The sequence below is a fragment of the Lepidochelys kempii genome, chromosome 18 (genome assembly GCF_965140265.1).
Source record: "Lepidochelys kempii isolate rLepKem1 chromosome 18, rLepKem1.hap2, whole genome shotgun sequence".
NCBI lineage: Eukaryota > Metazoa > Chordata > Testudines > Cheloniidae > Lepidochelys > Lepidochelys kempii.
The window spans coordinates 7,992,526-8,009,581 of NC_133273.1; the positions used below are offsets into that span (position 1 = coordinate 7,992,526).

Below are 17,056 nucleotides of genomic sequence, written 5' to 3' on the forward strand. Positions count from 1 at the left end.
CAACCTCACAGCAAAAGCATTTTATGTTTTTATCTCACTTCTCTGTTTGTGTGCTGTGAAATATACCTGGTAGATCAGCACTCACACCTTTTGGTAGCTGAAATCTTGGTTTCTGCCTCTAATGAAGAGACTACACCTTGAACTATGCAGTGCAGAGAACTAGTGCAGCCAGGATGTGCGTATTTAAAGACAAGACCAAGAGATTTCCACACTTTTTCCATTTAATTATCATGATTACAAATTATTGCCATCAGAACTCAGCAGAAGATGGCTTTTGCTACCATAGTTTCTATCAATCTTTTTTTGGTAGAATGCCCCTGATCAGTTCAACCTCCAGCTGCCATAATCTCCAAGGGCTTGAAAAAACCCAGAATGGAATGGGCTGGGACCTGCAGCATGCAAACCAGAATGGCGTGTGGCTGGAGGACCTTCCCATCTAATGGGTGAAACACACAGAGGCGCCAAAGCACAGCACCGAGACTCCATACCAAAGTTCTAGCGATTAACTCGACCAAGCTCAAGCAAGCAAGCAAGCAACCGACAAAAAAAGTAGTGCCCACGTGAGCTTCGACTGCAGGAATCTCCACCTGCTCGGCAGCTAGGGAATCACATGCCACCACTTGAAGGAGAAGGGCTTGCGATGGACATTGGTACCGCAGTGGACCTCTCCCAGCATCTTATGGTAGGAGGAAATGTCATCGATGAAGCTGCACATCAGCCCGAGTGGCTCCAGCAGAGAGCGGACATGTGCTTCCAAGCAGCAATCTCCCTCGATGATTGGCCCGAATGGCTTTGGGATTCCCAGGTCTTGAGATAGGACAATCATGTTCACCTGTGTAATAAGGGAGGAGATCAAGGGTTGCATTTCAGGGGAGCCAATGCCAAGGCATGTATGGGGTTTTGAATATGTTTTGATTGAAATGTCAGCTTAACATATAGAATAAAAAAGGCTAGTAACCAAGGTAGGAAGCAAAGGTAAAACTGACGTCTTGCTGTCCCTCCATGACTTCCCTGAGGAACTTACAGGTCAAAACAAACATCCATGGAGCACAGTGCTCATGTGCTTTGGAGACTGCATTGCTTTCCATTGGCCTCTGGGTGCAATGCAAGGTGCTGATGATAGATGGGTGGGAAACGGTTTTCCTGTCCTGCGAAAATTTTTATGATTTAAATTTTTTTCCTGTTCAGGGTCAGGATGAAACTGTGACCTTTTGAAGTGGTTTGCAAAAAAACAGAAGAGACCAGAATAGCCTGGTGGCTACAGCACTCACCTGGATGTGGGAAAAGTTCCTGTTCTAACCAGTTGGTAATTCGGCTGTCTCTCTGGTTTTGACCAGAAATTCCATTCTGGACATGAGAAACATTTCCCAATGAAAGTTGAGTAGAAACTGTTACATTCCTACAAACAGTTTTGGTTTCAACAAATTGATGGACCATTTTTTAATTCTGATTTTAAAAAAATTCCATCGGAAAATTCCCAACCAGCCGCAGTATTGATCTAGCACTATAAATCTAGCACTTTATGGTTCAGGTCACAGATATGGTATCTTTTGCTCTGTCCCTTCCTTTGCGCTTTACCCTGACAGTGGATCAGCTGGGCTACTCAAGTTGGGTTTGAACATCTGAGAGTTCAAGGCTAAAGTGTTCTGAACAGAGGGCTCTTAACTATGAGATTTGCTTCCCTTTCCTTGGTCTGCAAGACCCTATGTTTGCTGAGCTTGTGGGCAAGGGGCCAGGTCAGTCTATTTATTTAAGCCTAAATTAAAAAAAAGAAAAATCACTAAATGATGGGTGCCCAACAGGAGACACCTCGGGGCCCCATTTTCAGAACGGCTGAGCACCAGTGACGTCTAATGAAGTCAGTGGGAGCTACAGGTACTTAGCAGCTCTGAAAATCAGACCCACAGAGTCCCAAATTGGCCCCCCAGAAACCAGGGAGTCTCTTAGGAAACGTTGGCCCTAGGCTTTGTTCTCAGGAGAAGGGTCATTTGGGCTTGGTAGTTCATTTCAGCGTCGGCTGTGGACACTTGGCACATATCGTGGAATTTATATTGCCTGTGTACCTGCAGCGATCATGACAGGCACCCTATTGAAACACTGAAACAGAATAGGTGGGGCCCTGAGCCAACCAGTCTCAGGGGAGGGGGCCTCTCTCACCATGTTGGGGAAGTATGCCATGGCTTTGCCCATCTTGTCTATCTTGAAGAGCGCCGGGAGGTCTATGATGTCTTTTTCAGTCAGCCCAAGCTCTTTCTTGAGGATGTCTCTGTTCCAATCGATGCAGCGCTGGGGGTGGGTGGGGGGTGAAGAGAAGGAGGATAATCAGAGGGTTAATATGGGCAAGCACAAGTTGGTCCAACAAGTGGAACAGCAGTATGGGATGGTCTAGGTGTTCTTGGTCCTGCCTCAGTGCGGAGGGATGGACTAGATGTCCTCTTGAGGTCCCTGCCAGCTCTACAATTTTATGATTATCTGATGACAGGGTAATCTCAGCTCCCACTGAAATTGGCTTGGTTCTCTAGCATGATTAAGGTGCAGTTGCATTAGCAGTGCAAGATCCCCACAGGAAATTCAAGGAATGAGGCTAACGTGAAAACTTCCAGGCAGCTGGCACGCAGGATCACCACATTTATCTTCATCCTCGACTCTCGAAGCAGGTCAGGAGACCCCAAAAGAGCCTGGAGATTTATTGCCCAGGTCCCTCTTAGAGACCTGAAGATTTGCTTATTTCACTCCCTTGTCCCAGTGTTGATTCATGGCGTTGAAGGCCAGAAGGAATCAATACATCAGAGAAGACCCATGAGAATGCTTAAAGGATTAGAAAACATGTCTTACAATGATAGACTAAAGGAACTCAATTAATTTAGCTTATCAAAGAGAAGGTTAAGGGGTGACTTGACCTGCCAGGGTACTTAAATGGGGAACAAATATTTAATAACGGGCTCTTCAATCTAGTAGAAAAAGATAAAACCTGATCGAATGGCTGGAAGTTGAAGCTAGACAAATTCAGACTGGAAATAAGGTGTACATTTTTAATGGTGTGAGTAATTAACCATTAGAACAAGTTTTCAAGAGTCATGGTGGGTCCTCCATCACTTGCAATTATAAAATCAGGATTGAATGTTCTTCTAAAAGATCTGCTCTAGGAATTATGTTGGGGCAGTTCTCTGGCCTGTGTTATACACAGGTCAGACTAGATGATCATAATGGACCCTTCCAGCTTTAGAATCTATGAGTCAACAGTGTGCCCTTGTTGCCAAGAAGGCTAATGGCATATTGGGCTGCATTAGTAGGAGCATTGCCAGCAGATCGAGGGAAGTGATTATTCCCCTCTGTTCGGCACTGGTAAGGCCACATCTGGAGTATTGCATCCAGTTTTGGCCCCCCACTACAGAAAGGATGTGGACAAATTGGAGAGAGTCCAGCGGAGGGCAATGAAAATGATTAGGGGGTTGGGGCACATGATTTATGAGGAGAGGCTGAGGGAACTGAGCTTATTTAGTCTGCAGAAGAGACGAGTGAGGGGGGATTTGATAGCAGTCTTCAACTATCTGAAGGGGGGTTCTAAAGAGGATGGATCTAGGCTGTTCTCAGTGGTGGCAGATGACAGAACAAGGAGCAATGGTCTCAAGCTGCAGTGAGGGAGGTGTAGGTTGAATATTAGGAAAAACTATTTCACTAGGAGGGTGGTGAAGCACGGGAATGGGTTCCCTAGGGAGGTGGTAGAATCTCCATCCTTAAAAACCTCTAACAAAGGTTCGACAAAGCCCTGGCTAGGATGATTTAGTTGGGGTTGGTCCTGCTTTGAGCAGGGGGTTGGACTAGATGACCTCCTGAGGTCTCTTCCAACCCTAATGTATGATTCTATGAATCATCCATTCTGATCTCCTGTCTTTTGCAGGACATTCAGTTTCACCCCATTGCAGTGACTGCCCGCCAGCCACGAGAGTAGGAAGGTTTCCTTTCATCAGTCCTCCCACTAGGGAATGAAAATGCTGCCTTTGCAAACTCTTACCTCCTGCAATGACCCCCCCCGTGCTTCCACTAGCTTAACCTTGCCAGCTATGTTTCTTGTGCCACATATTTACTCAATGGGACAATACCATCTTCCTTTTTCCCCCTTGCCCTCCCCAGCAGCAGTGAAGCACCTTTTGGGATGTCCTCCGCATGCCACAGCCCCACAGTCAGCCCTCGGTAGCTATTTACCTGTACGTATTGGTTCTCCTGCACCAGGACCTCATTGGACAGGACCTTGTTAATGGTGACCCGTTTTGTGTCTGCCCCAGAATAACCTATACAGAGAAAACAAAATCAGCCATCTGATTAATGAAATGACAGCCAAAGCAAGCACCCAATACTAGAACATTCCAGTTCATGCTGGAGTTTCAGGGGCCTTGATCAAGGTACTTAAAATTATGAATAAAGTCGAGTCAAACCAACGCCCTGGATCAGAACACCCTGAACTTTGAATTTACATCAGGTCCATCAATAATTATAAAGGACACAGGGCCTGATCTTGAAGTCAACAGAACAACTCCCCCCTTCCCAACTTCTGTGGGTTTGGAGCAGGTCCATAGTGACACGTGAGCCAGACCTTCTGTTTTACAATAGTTGATATAAGCCGAGGTTTCTGGAATCCGGATGGAAAGTCCCGTGGTCTAGGCACTGCACAGCAGCTCAGGAGATTGGGAGTCAGTTCTAGCTTTCAGAATAGCAGCCGTGTTAGTCTGTATCCTCAAAAAGAACAGGAGGACTTGTAGCACTTTAAAGACTAACAAATTTATTTGAGCATAAGCTTAAGTGAGCTACAGCTCACTTCATCGGATGCATGCAGTGGAAAATACAGTGGGGAGATTTATATACACAGAGAACATGAAACAACGGGTGTTACCATACACACTGTAACGAGAGTTCTAGCTTTGTCACTGTCGCACTATGTTACGTTGGGCAAGTCATCAAGAGCTTGTCTACACAGGGAAGTTAGTGTGGAGTCAGATAGGGTGTGACTTTAAAGTGCATTAACTACTCTAAATTAACTCCCTGTGTGGACACTCTTGCTCCGCACTAAGAGTGTCTTTGTGCACTTTAACTTAATATACTTCCAAAGTGTTCACGTGGGAGTTAGCACATGCCGGCAGCTCTGGCTTTCCCCTGCATGTAGATAACCAACTAGGACAAAGTTCCCAACCACGGCCAGTGATTTTGGGTGCCCGACTGAAGATGCTCATTTGCAGGGGTGCTGAGCACCCAGGGTTCTTGCGGACTTCATCTGGGGCTGATGGGGCTCAACGATTGTGGAAAATCAGGCGAGCAGGGTCTAAAGCTGTGTCCTCAAAACCAGAGGCACCTATAAGCTGTGCTCATCCTGAGAATGTTGCCCTTAATTCCTCTGGGCCTCACATGGCTAATGATACTTCTCTACCTCGTATGGGGGTTGTGAGGACGAAGCTCTCAGTAACTCTGGTGATGGGAGATGTGTCAGTACCTAGGCCTGCACCAGAGATGGGCTGAAGAGTTTAAGTGGTGCACTTGTCCCTGGCACTAGGGGGAATTTCATCCTAAGGGAAGAACTCATAATTAGAAGGTGTCCAAGCCAACTGCTCAGTCCAAAGAATCTGAAATGTCAGTGCTGCTTTGTGTGCTATGAGCCATCTAACGCCTTTACTGCTCATGAACGCTATTCAACAGCTGCACTATCTCGGTAATCTTCCTCTTTCTAAATGAGAGATTAAGTCCCTGGCAGAGCCGGCACAAAATAAATCATGGTACGTCAGGCCCTATATGGGAGAAAAGCTGCTGGAAAAAAAAAATCTGCAGTTTGCAAACTATGGACCAAGTTTCAAGAGCTGTCAGCAGAAGCATTAAAATATCTACTGTTGGTGGGTCCATATATCATTGTCTCACGGCCTCCATGTTACACAGTAATCCAGAGATTTAATGGCATTTCACCCCGGGGAAAATTCACCCCTATGCAGAGGGCCAACTCAAACCATATGCATCGCTGAAGTCCCACGCAACTTCTCAAAATAGAGCTTGAGTGGGACATTTATGAATTGCACCCTCAGCAGGTGGTTATCTTGTGGGATTGGCTACTGCAGGGGTTAGAGACAGTCAAACACCGGGGGCTGGATTACTTATGATAATTAACAACCAGCATGCTTGCTGACAACGAAAATACATCAGCTTCATTCTTCCGAGTGTAAGACAATCACTTCCGGGATTAGGGAAGAAATCCTTTCTTACTCCCCCTTGGAAATCATTGATGAATTGGCCAGGTGCATTGTGGGCATTTCCCACTGATGCATCTTGAGGAAGGACGTCTGACTTGATGGACCAAATGACCTCATCCAGTTTGGCAAATCTTCTTTTCTCTTTGGGAAAAAACCCCCAGCATTTTAGATGCCCCTTTCGGAGACCAAATCAATTTCTCCCGTCTGATGAAAATGACAGTACTTTGGATACATTTCAAACAAAAACACAAGTACATTCTATGTGCCAGCTCAACATTTTGTAGATCCCCTTCTTTGTAAAGGGGCGCTAATTCCTTTGGCTTGTCCTGAAGCACAAAGAAAATAAAGACATGAAATCAGATGCATCTGTAGAGAAAAAAAATACTTTGGAACACTTCAGATAGAATGTCCAGTTCAAAGTAATTATTCCACAGACAGGACACGATGTTTCAGTTTTGGGTTACAGTCAGAGTTGCCTGAGTCTGGGGGTGTGCAGTAATATATGGCTCTGCACCATTCACTGAGGGTCAATACCTGAAGCCACATTTTATAGCTGGGGAAACTGAGGCAGGGAGCTGCTAAGTGACTTGGGATGAGTCAGTAGCAGGGTGGGGAATGGAACTCAGGTCTTCTATCACCCTTAGTTGCTCTCACCACTAAGCCATACTGTCTCCCCTTACTGACTGCCTCTTTTTGCCGGGAAGCAGGTATGTAGTAACTTACCTTTGAACATGGTGGCTTCTCCATGGCCCTCCTTCTGCTTCTCTCGGAAGAGCTTGTAGCAGGCCGACGTGCTGGCCATGAGCATCCGGAATTGCTGGGAGAAAGAGGGGGAGGAAGGGAGTAAGGGACTCGCGAAGAGGAAAGCACCAAATAACTATAATCAAGAGCAGCCATAATAATTTACAACTCAGTAACAAACGCACAGTTGGTCCACCACACTGAACACAAACTCCTTCTGGTCAGGGACCGCCCCTAAGAGCCAAGGGAGCTAATGGGAAAGAGCCAGGTTACTATAACTCCCTCTTACTCCACTGGGCACGGCCTCCCTATTGACCTCATCAAGATTTGGAAACCCACAGCTCGCTGGTGCAGTTTCTCGGATCCTCCCAACCTAAGAAGCACCCGGCGCCTTTCACCCTGCGTTGAACCCTATATATTTACTCCCATGTCCTGCAATCACTAACACTGGTTACAAAGCTCTCAAGAGTCATCGGTAAAGACCAGCTGTGCTAGATCTTCTTAAGGCCAACGAGCCGCTTCTGTCAAAACAAGGACTAAGAAGGTGTTTGCTTAGCAGCTGTGGCAAAGGGGACTGAACTGTCCATTATAATGGCTGTGCAATGAGCAAGGGAAATTCAGTGAACCCGCTCCAGTAGGGCACACACTTCACAGGCAGAAGAATTTAATACATGTCTAGATGCAAACATTTCTGGCCATTTGTTTTTGGCCGGGCTTGTTTTTGTTTCGGTCGGTCAACGATCTAGTTCTTGGGATGGTGCGGCAGTCAAACTATTCTCTTCCGGGGCTGCATCCTGAGGGGTAAGGAGCAGCTGCAGCACCCACTGAACCCGTCTTGCCCGCAGGAAATGCTAAATTAACCCTATGCCACTTTAGTTACTCGCTGCTGCCACTTTAGTTACTCGCTGCTTTTAGTCACCCACATTTTAGACCTTTCTCGTTCATTCAGAAATGAGCAGGCTGAGTTTTCTTTTGCACCTGTCTCACATCATTGAGGCCTCGAAGCGCCTCACAGGCAGAACAAGGCCTGGGATGATCAAAGGAATCTAGCGGACAAAGGCCTGGTCTCTACTACAAAGTTTTGCAAGGATAGCTGTGTCAGCTAGGAATATGTAACGGGTGTGGGGGGGAAATCACACCTCCTAGCCGACACAGCTATGCTGGCAACCCCCCCCAGCGTAGATGTGCCGATGATGAGAGAGCAGTGCTTCTGTTGGCAACACTAATGTCATCAGGGGCGGCAGGGTTGTATCATTTTTGGTGGTGCCCAGAACGGGTCCAAGTCCTGGAAACCCCCCCCCCCGCCTGCCTTGTAAGCCAATATATATTTTTTTAAATAACGTAAAAATGTGAGGGCTCTGGGGTGGGGCTGGTGATGAGGGGTTTGGGGTGTAGGAGGGGGCGTAGGGCTGGGGCAGAGGGTTGGGGTGCGGGGGGGGTGAGGGCTCTGGCTGCAGGTGCAGGCTCTGGGATGGGGTGGGGCTGGGGATGACGAGTTTGGGGTGCAGACAGGCTGCCCCGGGGCTGGGGCCAGAGAGGAGGACTCCCACCAGCCCTCTCCCCGCTGGCAGCAGCGAGCTCCAGAGGAGGAGCCCCTCTACCCCCTCGGCAGCACACTCACCCTGCACCACTGTCCCTCAGGTGCAGGAAGCTCCCTCGCCTCCCCTATGGTGGGTGCTGGGTGCGGGGGTGGGGAGAGGAGGGCTGCTATCACATGTGCACCTCCTCCCCTGCTGCTGCCCCTCACTGTAGCCTCACTGGGGGTGGGGGATGGGGCTGCCCCATGCCCAGCATGTGGCAGGAGCGGTGACTGCGGGCAGGGGGGCCCTCTCTGCTGCTGGAGGGTCCTGCCAGAAAAGGGAAGGGTCCGTCTGTCCATCCGAGGCAGAAGGGCAGGGTCAGGGTCAGGTTGCCCTGGCACTTGTGGTTGGGGGGTGCTAGGACCCAACGGTGGCAGTTGATGCCGGGGCACAGAGCAGAGCATGGAGCTGCAGGGGGCAGCCCCCCAGGGCGCAGGGAGGGATGCCCGGGGGCGGCAGGCTGGGCCGGAGCAGAGACCCGGCCCCGAACATTATTGGAGCCGGGCCCCCCGGGCCCTGAATATTGCTGGAGCATGGGCACCACGGGCCCATATAACTCGCTACCCCTGAACGTCATACAGGAGGTGGTGTAGTTACGCGGGCAGGACGCCTACTGGTGGTGTCTGCCAGCCTAGCAGTACCAACGTGGGCCCTGTAGAGTAGGCCTGGCCTTAGACACTCAACTCTGACTGAACTCCCATTGGTGCTTTTGAAAATATCAGCCCATGCCACTAACACCAAACAGATCAACGAATGGCCTCCTTCCCTGCCCTGAGACAATAGGGGCAGGTTTCCATTTCAGTTTCATTTTTTCAGAGATGGGGCAAACATTATGCCCAAAGAGCTTGATAAATTTCCAACAAAAACCTAGCAGGGGCTTGAAGCTTGTTCCTTTCCCTTGTAACCTTTGGAAAATTGCCACCTGGTAGGTCACCTTTTTGTCAGGAAGGGGCACAAAAGTCACAAACTCATCCACATGACCCACGGTCAGCCAATCAGAGTAGAGCTCCACAGGCGACTGGATTTGCTGAGCATAGAGGAACTCTCTCACCACCTTGGTCATCCTCCTCCCAGCAGATCTAGTGGTTGATTGTCCAAAGGGCAAAAAAAAAAAAAAGAAGAAAATAACATTTTAGAAGGGAGACAAAGTGACAATGACGATGGTTTGAAGAACAAAGCGATGCAACCAAAACCGTGACTGCCCCGTCAATCCCCATCCAGCTCGGCAGAGACAGAGATTGTGGTGATGCTAACAATTCCTTTTCTACTGGCGTTTCCTAAAGACACCAACAAGTACGTTCATGAAGGTCACTCCACTCCTGTGCGGACAGACAGCTCAAGTGCATGACCCACTTAACATCCATCCCAAGGTGATGCTGATAAAATTTTATAGCAAATTGTTGGTGATGAACGATTGCCATGGCCAAAACAGCTAAGAAAAGTCAGCCCGTGACCTTGCTAAACCACAGTCACTCACAACTGGAGAGGAGTCCAGACGCTGCTGATCTTTGGAGGGGATTGTGAGGGACGATTGGAACCCAAATTGCAAATTGGATTTTGCACACACCCCTCCGTAGATTTATAGATTACAAGGCCAGAATGGACCATTGTAATAATCTACTATGGCCTGTGTAAAACAGGCTGTAGGACTTCCCTGACTTAATTTGTGTTTGAACCTAGAGCAGATTTTTTAGAAAAAACATCCATTCTTGATTTAAAAAATGCCAGTGATGGAAAATTATAACGGGCCAAACAAATCCCCCGAATCTGTTGACGAGGTGTCAACAACCACAGTTCACCCTACAGGAGGGATCGAGAACTGCTCGGGCTAGAAATACACACAGACACACCATATACCCAGCTGTGTGGAGACAGATGGGCAGTTAACAGAGACCAGTGGTATCCTTACGACCCCCGATTGCTGTGAAACACGCCATCTTCCTAACTCTCTCTTACGTGGGGAAGCTGCTTCCAATGAGGATCCTCCCTAGGGGATATGCCTTCCCGTTGACGGTCACCGGAGGGCTGACTTCCAGGTTGCCGAAGGAGTCGAGACTGGTGACAGCCTCGAATAGAGGCTCCCTAGTCACGTAGCCGAAGTCTGGGCCCTGGAAACACAGCAATCAGCACAAGTGTTTATAGTGAATTCTCCTTCCTTGTCCCAACCCCATGTGGTCTTTACCAGACACACCCATTATGCCTAAAGTTCCTGAACTCAGCATAGATGAATAAAATTAGTTTACCAAGATTGCTATGTAACTAGAGCAGTAGGCATAGATTGGGCTAGTGCGGCACTAGGGATTAATGGTGGAGCAGCACCCTTGGACCTGCTCTGTCTTTGGCATTTGACACACATAGTGCTCATAGATACAATGGCTTAACTGCATCCCTTACAGCCTGAAGGTTTGATTGTGTCCGACAGTCCATGGATACATGAAAAGAAAAGGAGTACTTGTGTCACCTAGTCTCTAAGGTGCCACAAGTACTCCTTTTCGTTTTGTGAATACAGACTAACACGGCTGTTACTCTGAAACCTGTCATGGATACATGATGAGGGTTCAGGAGGAGGGGGTTACATGGCAAGGGACCCCCTTCTCTCCATGTGATGCCCTCACTCTTCTCCGCACAATTGAGCAGATCTGTTTAGGCATGGAAGGAAGTGCAAGCGGCCCACCGTCCTAGGGTGATGGAGTTGCCTCTGGAGCATATCTTCCCTGGGAGCTGCGCTGCCAGGTGGAAATCTGGCTGAGTCTTCAGAGACTCACGCTGCAGCATGTCCTCTTAGTGTCCCTTCCAGGGCAGGCCGTGACCCTGAGTTTCTGTAAGTGTTGGTGATACTCTCAGATGAACTAGAAAGCTCAGGAACTCATCTGCATTTATCTCTTTTTTGGTCAAACTTTCATGCGGTGGTGTGCAACCAGACTGGCTCTCCATATTGTACATGTGGCTGTGATTTCCTTTACTGACTACCCAAATCAGCTGTCGCTCACAGAAAAATGAAGGGACCATTTGGGATGCACTACGTCCCATTAGAACCCCTTCCTCCCCGTCCCACCCGGTTCCACCCTGGTTGTTTGACAGGTGTTTTGATGTTTGCAGGCTCACATATCCCCCACCCACAATGCAATTATCAGAAGATCACTGTCTGACTTACACAAACCCTTTGCTGGCCAAACGAGTAGGTAGGAGGGTAAAGTGGCAGCTGGAATGGTTTACAGTAAACAGTCAGACATGCAGAGGGGAAAATGTCATCCTCCTCAACTCAACACTGCTCCAACTTCCAGAGGGTCAAAATATCAAGAGCATTAGCAGAGGGAAACCTGTGAATGAGCAGTTCTTCATGAAAGCTGGCAAATGTTCATGGTACAATGGGGTTGCGAAGGATGAAATTCACCCCTGTGCAGAGTCATGCCAAGGACTATGCCCCACTTAAGTCTTATTTTCAGGGGCCTAGTGGAAGTGGCACTTACGCGGTCTTGGGGTGATGCTCTGCAGGGGTTGAATTTCACACGATCTGCATTGCCCGCAATAATTTGCTGACATTTTGGGTCAACTGCACCAGGGAAACATGGCAATATTGAAAAGGGAAATAAATGCTAACAGTGCAGCAAAACCATTCACTGCCGTTCCAGAGGTATGGTAAGACTGTCTGGCAAGTGGTTTACAAAAGACAACACAAGAAGCCATTGATGTGCATACACATTGCTTTCACACTGTGATGTGTGAGTAACAATCTGATCTGCAACGTTATGGTTTAAATTCTAGGGGAAAGGGAAAAGCTGACAATGGAAGAGGCTGCTCGCGCTTGGGTATAAAGAAGTTGCATTAGCAAGGGAAAATGTATTGCAATGTTGCAGAACTGGCAGGCAGAACTGGCAGGCCGCTGTGCAACTTCATTGACATCAGCCTAGTTGTGCCAGGGATAAATTTGGGCCACTTAGTTTAGTGCAGCTGGGGGTGGGGACGGGGCGGGGACTGATTCTCCACTACCTTGCATCTTGTGTTCTCATTTACACCCTTGCAAAATGCTGCCAATCCAGAATTCTACACTCACATTAAACCAGGAGGCGATCCCAAAAGGGATCCCTTCACGCGCACAGTAGGCCCCATTTCTGCGGGGGCCATTAGAATGATTTATACGAGAATGCGGACGTGTCGGTTTAACAGGTTGGTTTCTGCTTACTCCTCCGAATGTTCTGGGCTCATTTAGCTCTAGAGGCACGAGAAGGGAGCCTGCTTTTATTCGACGGGGAAGAAGATCTCACTTTCTCTTTCCATCCTCTCGCCAGCTTCCGGAGATTAGTTGTTTGGACTTTTTTTTCTGAAAGGGCCTGAAATCCTTCCCTTGCCAGGATTTCCCTGGGGGAGCTCAGGCTTTATTTTTGCTTAAGCAGTTCAGGTTCGAAAGCACTGTCTGAACCAGTGATACTCAGATGGCTCGTGAGCCGCAAGTGGCTCTTTAATGCCTCTCCTGTGGCTCTGCAGCATATGGTATTAAAACACGGTGTAATATCACTGTTAACCAATCTAAGTTATGAACCAATCAGGATGCTTTCCCTGTGTTATTAACCAGTGAAGTTATCAACTTGCACTCAGTTATTAACTTATTTGCTGTGAGAATAATATATAAACTAAATATTTCCCAGTCACACTGTTTAAATATGAATGATAAGTGATCACTCGTTACCCAGTATGATTGTCTTCCATGGGAGTTATGGGTCCTCAGGTGGCTAATAAGGCCAATCCTTGAACCACAAGTTCTATTACAATGAGGGCAGATGTTTTCAGGCTCAGCGGGAGGCTGTTCACCATGACTGGAAGCCAGTCTTTCCTTTCTCCTGCACCTCTTGTCCTCTTCAGCTTGTCGGCGAGCAAGTTCAATATGCAAGGGACCATCACGTAGGACTTCACCCCATTTTAAGCGATCCTGGGCAAGTGTCTCCCAAGTGTCAATATTACACTTTTTTAGGTTGTCCTTCAGCAAGTCCTTATAATGCTTGTGTTGTCCACCCACATTATGGTGCCCTTCTTTCAGCTGAGAGAACAGGACCTGTTCTGGGAGGCGATGGTCTGGCATCTGGACAATGTGACCAGTCCAGCAGAATTGCTGACGAACGATCATTGCCTCGATACTGGTGGTCTTTGCCTCTTCCAGAACATTAATACTGGTGCGCCTGTCTTCCCATTTGATCTTCAGAATCTTACAAAGGCAGCGTTGATGGTGCCTCTCAAGGACTTTCAAGTGGTGTCTATAGGTTGTCCAAGTTTCAGACCCATATAACAGTGTTGGGAGAATAACGGCTTGATAAACAAGAAGCTTGGTATCTGTTCGAATGTCGTGATCTTCAAAAACCCTGTGCCGCAAATGAGAAAAAGCTACACTGGCACAGCTCAGGCGGTGTTGGATTCCTGCATCAACATCTGCCTTGGATGAGAGATGACTTCCAAGGCAGAGGAAATGATCGACATTCTCCAGTGCCACTCCATTGATTTTGATAGACGGGGCATGAAATACCGCATTTGGAGAGGGCTGATAGAGCACTTTAGTCTTCTTGATATTAAGAGTGAGACCAAAGACATGCATAAGCATTGGCAAACACGTTCAAGACAGTTTGAAGATCTTTCTCAGGGTGGGCAAGGATTGCGTTGTCATCAGCATACTGGAGTTCCACAAGAGATGGTGTGGAGATCTTACTCTTGGCTTTCAGCCTGCTAACCCTGAACAGCTTTCCGTCCATTCTGTAAATGATTTCAATGCCAGCTGTAAACTTCCCAGCAATCAGGTAAAGAATGACAGCAATAAAAACTGCAAACATGGTTGGAGTTATGATACAGCCCTGTTTGAAACGTTCACTCTGGGAGCCAGTGCTGCTCAGAACAGTAGCTTTCATGTTATCATGAAGGAATTTTAGGACATTGATGTATTTATCAGGACATCCAATCTTAGAAAGTACAGTCCAGAGGGCATGGCGATTCACTGAATCAAAGGCTTTAGTTAGATCAATAAAAGCTATGTACAGTGGTCAGTTTTGCTGACACTTTTCTTGCAGCTGCCGTGCTGTGAAGATCCTATCCGCAGTTCTATGACATGGTCGGAAACCACTCTGTGACTCCGGTAAAATTTCTTCTGAGAGGGGCAGAAAGCGGGTTGCAAGGATCCACGCCAGAACTTTGCCTGCAATGGCTAGGAGGGAGATACTACAATAATTTCCACAATCCACTTTATCTCCTTTCTTGAAGAGGGTAACAATCAGGGCATCCCGCATTTCACTGGGTATCTCCTCCTTTATCCAGATTTTAAGGATAAGCAGGTAAAGCTGCCAAATTAGCTCTGGTCCACCATCTTTAAAGATTTCAGTGGGGATCCCATCTAGACCTGCTGCCTTGTTGTTCTTCATCTGCTTGGTGGCATTGTGTACCTCATACAAATTGGGAGGGTCTCCGAGCTCATCCCTAAATTGTTGGTGTGGGATTTGCTCAAGGACTTCATCTGCAACTACAGAATTACAGTTAAGGAGCTCTTCAAAATGTTCTTTCCAGCAAGAATTGATGGCTTCATTGTCCTTCAAAAGTGTGGTTCCATCCTTAGAGTGAAGAGGATTCGTACCATGGCAAATTGGCCCATAAATAGCCTTGGTGGCACTAAAGAAACCACATGTATTGTGGATATCCGTGAGATGTTGGAGTTGTTGCACTTTCTCAGTCCACCATTTGTTCTTGAGTTCTCTGGTTTTAGGTTGGACTTCCGCCCTTGCTTTGGCATGGGCTTCTCTCTTTATATTACAGTTTATGTTGTTCTGCCAAGCAGAAAATGCCATTCTCTTCTCATTGATGAGTTGCTCAATTTCAGCATCGTTCTCGTCAAACCAGTCCTGATGTTTTCTGGTTTGGTAGCCTATGGTTTCCTCACAGACATTGATGATTACTGCTTTCAACTGGCTCCAATGTTCCTCAATTTCTTCCAGAAACTCTGATGAGAGCTTTTCTTCTAAGACTGCTTGGAAGTGGTCACGCTTAATAGGGTCCTGCAAATCTTGAACCTTCAACTTGCGCCTGATCTACTTCTTTTGCAGCCTCCATTTGGGAGCGATCTTAATTTTCACTGTGGATCGAATAAGGTGATGATCAGTCCAACAGTCGTCAGCACTTGTTATTGCTCTTGTGAGAAGTACGTCACTATGAACGCGGGCACGAACTATGACATAGTCGAGGAGATGTCAGTGCTTTGACCGTGGGTGTCTCCAAGGTGTTCTGAACTTTTCCTTTTGTCGGAAGAGAGTATTCATAATAATAAGTTCATGTTCAGCACAGTTGGTCAGGAGCAGAATTCCATTTGAATTGCTTTTGCCAACTCCTTCTTTCCCGATTGTTCCTTTCCACAGGTCTGGGTCTCGCCCAACACGTGCATTGAAATCCCCCAGAAGGCTGATCTTGTCTTCTGTAAGGGTCTCTGATAAAATGGTTTCCAACTGAGAATAAAAATCTTCCTTTACATTCTCACCAGCATCCAGTGTTGGTGCATAGGTGCTCACAATAGTTGCCTGTTGATTTTTGGTGAGCCTCCATCGGAGTGTTATAAACCGCTCATTGATGCCAACTGGTACCTCAGAGAGGCACCGTACGAGCTTGCTCTTTATAGCAAAGCCCACTCCATGCAATTGGGCTTCATCCATAGATTTTCCCTTCCAGAATTAGGTGTATTTTCTTTTCTCCTCCCTCACCTGCCCTTCATCAGCTCTTCTAGTTTTGGACAAAGCAGCAATATCGATGTTAAACCAACTCTATTCACAAGCAATAATGGCTGTATGTCGCTTTGGTTGGTCGCTGTTTGAGTTGTCTATCAGGGTACGTACATTCCAAGTTCCAAAGTTGAAAAGTTTATTACATTTTCGACTGCTGAGGTGGTGATCTTGCTAGATGAGCCTATCCAGCCAGGAAAAACAGAGGCAAGACTATTTTTGGGGTACCTTTTCTAACCCCTCCCCATGTGGGGTGAGCAGAGTGGATCCTAAATAGGACTGCTCAGTTGTGGGTGCAGCTGCTGAGATGCTCGACCCACTTCGATCCTCGAGCAAGATGATTGTATCAACACCCACTGCCTGTGTGTCGTTCTGTAACTAGGAACTTCCGGATTTCGCTATCCTGTTCTTGTTGCCACTTGCCGATTGCCATCAGACTTTTGATTTGTGCAAATGTTATTTTCTCCAAAATTGGAAGGCGCCTGTGCGGGTCTTCTTTTAAAGTGGGGAGATGGTGCACAATAGTCACTACGCTATCCTTGACAGATAGAGGACTTGAAACCAATGGCCTGGGCACTGTGACGATTGGAGATCCTCTATCTGCTGCAGCCTACGTCCACCTTCACAGCCGTTGTAACAGAACACAACAGTTATCCTCCGTCTGTTCTGCCATTAGGGACTTCTTGGATCACACTTTGTCTGGAACCTCGCCCTTGACCTTTCTGCCATGGGTAGCCCTAAGGGAGTACATCACTCCAGGCAGCAT

At 47.4% G+C, this 17,056-nt stretch overlaps 1 protein-coding gene across 1 annotated transcript in view; it reads right to left on the minus strand.

The window, feature by feature from the left end:
* Positions 1–203: 203 nt before the first annotated feature.
* The window catches only part of PADI2 (peptidyl arginine deiminase 2), a 75,411-nt gene continuing 58,558 nt past the window's right edge, over positions 204–17,056 (minus strand). Inside the window, exons 11-16 of the mRNA XM_073316344.1 lie at positions 10,508–10,659; positions 9,486–9,630; positions 6,954–7,047; positions 4,207–4,292; positions 2,158–2,286; positions 204–832 (exon numbers count right to left, since the gene is read on the minus strand). Of these exons, the coding sequence (XP_073172445.1) occupies positions 599–832; positions 2,158–2,286; positions 4,207–4,292; positions 6,954–7,047; positions 9,486–9,630; positions 10,508–10,659 (840 nt within the window). The 3' untranslated portion in view covers positions 204–598. The remainder of the gene's footprint in view (positions 833–2,157; positions 2,287–4,206; positions 4,293–6,953; positions 7,048–9,485; positions 9,631–10,507; positions 10,660–17,056) is intronic.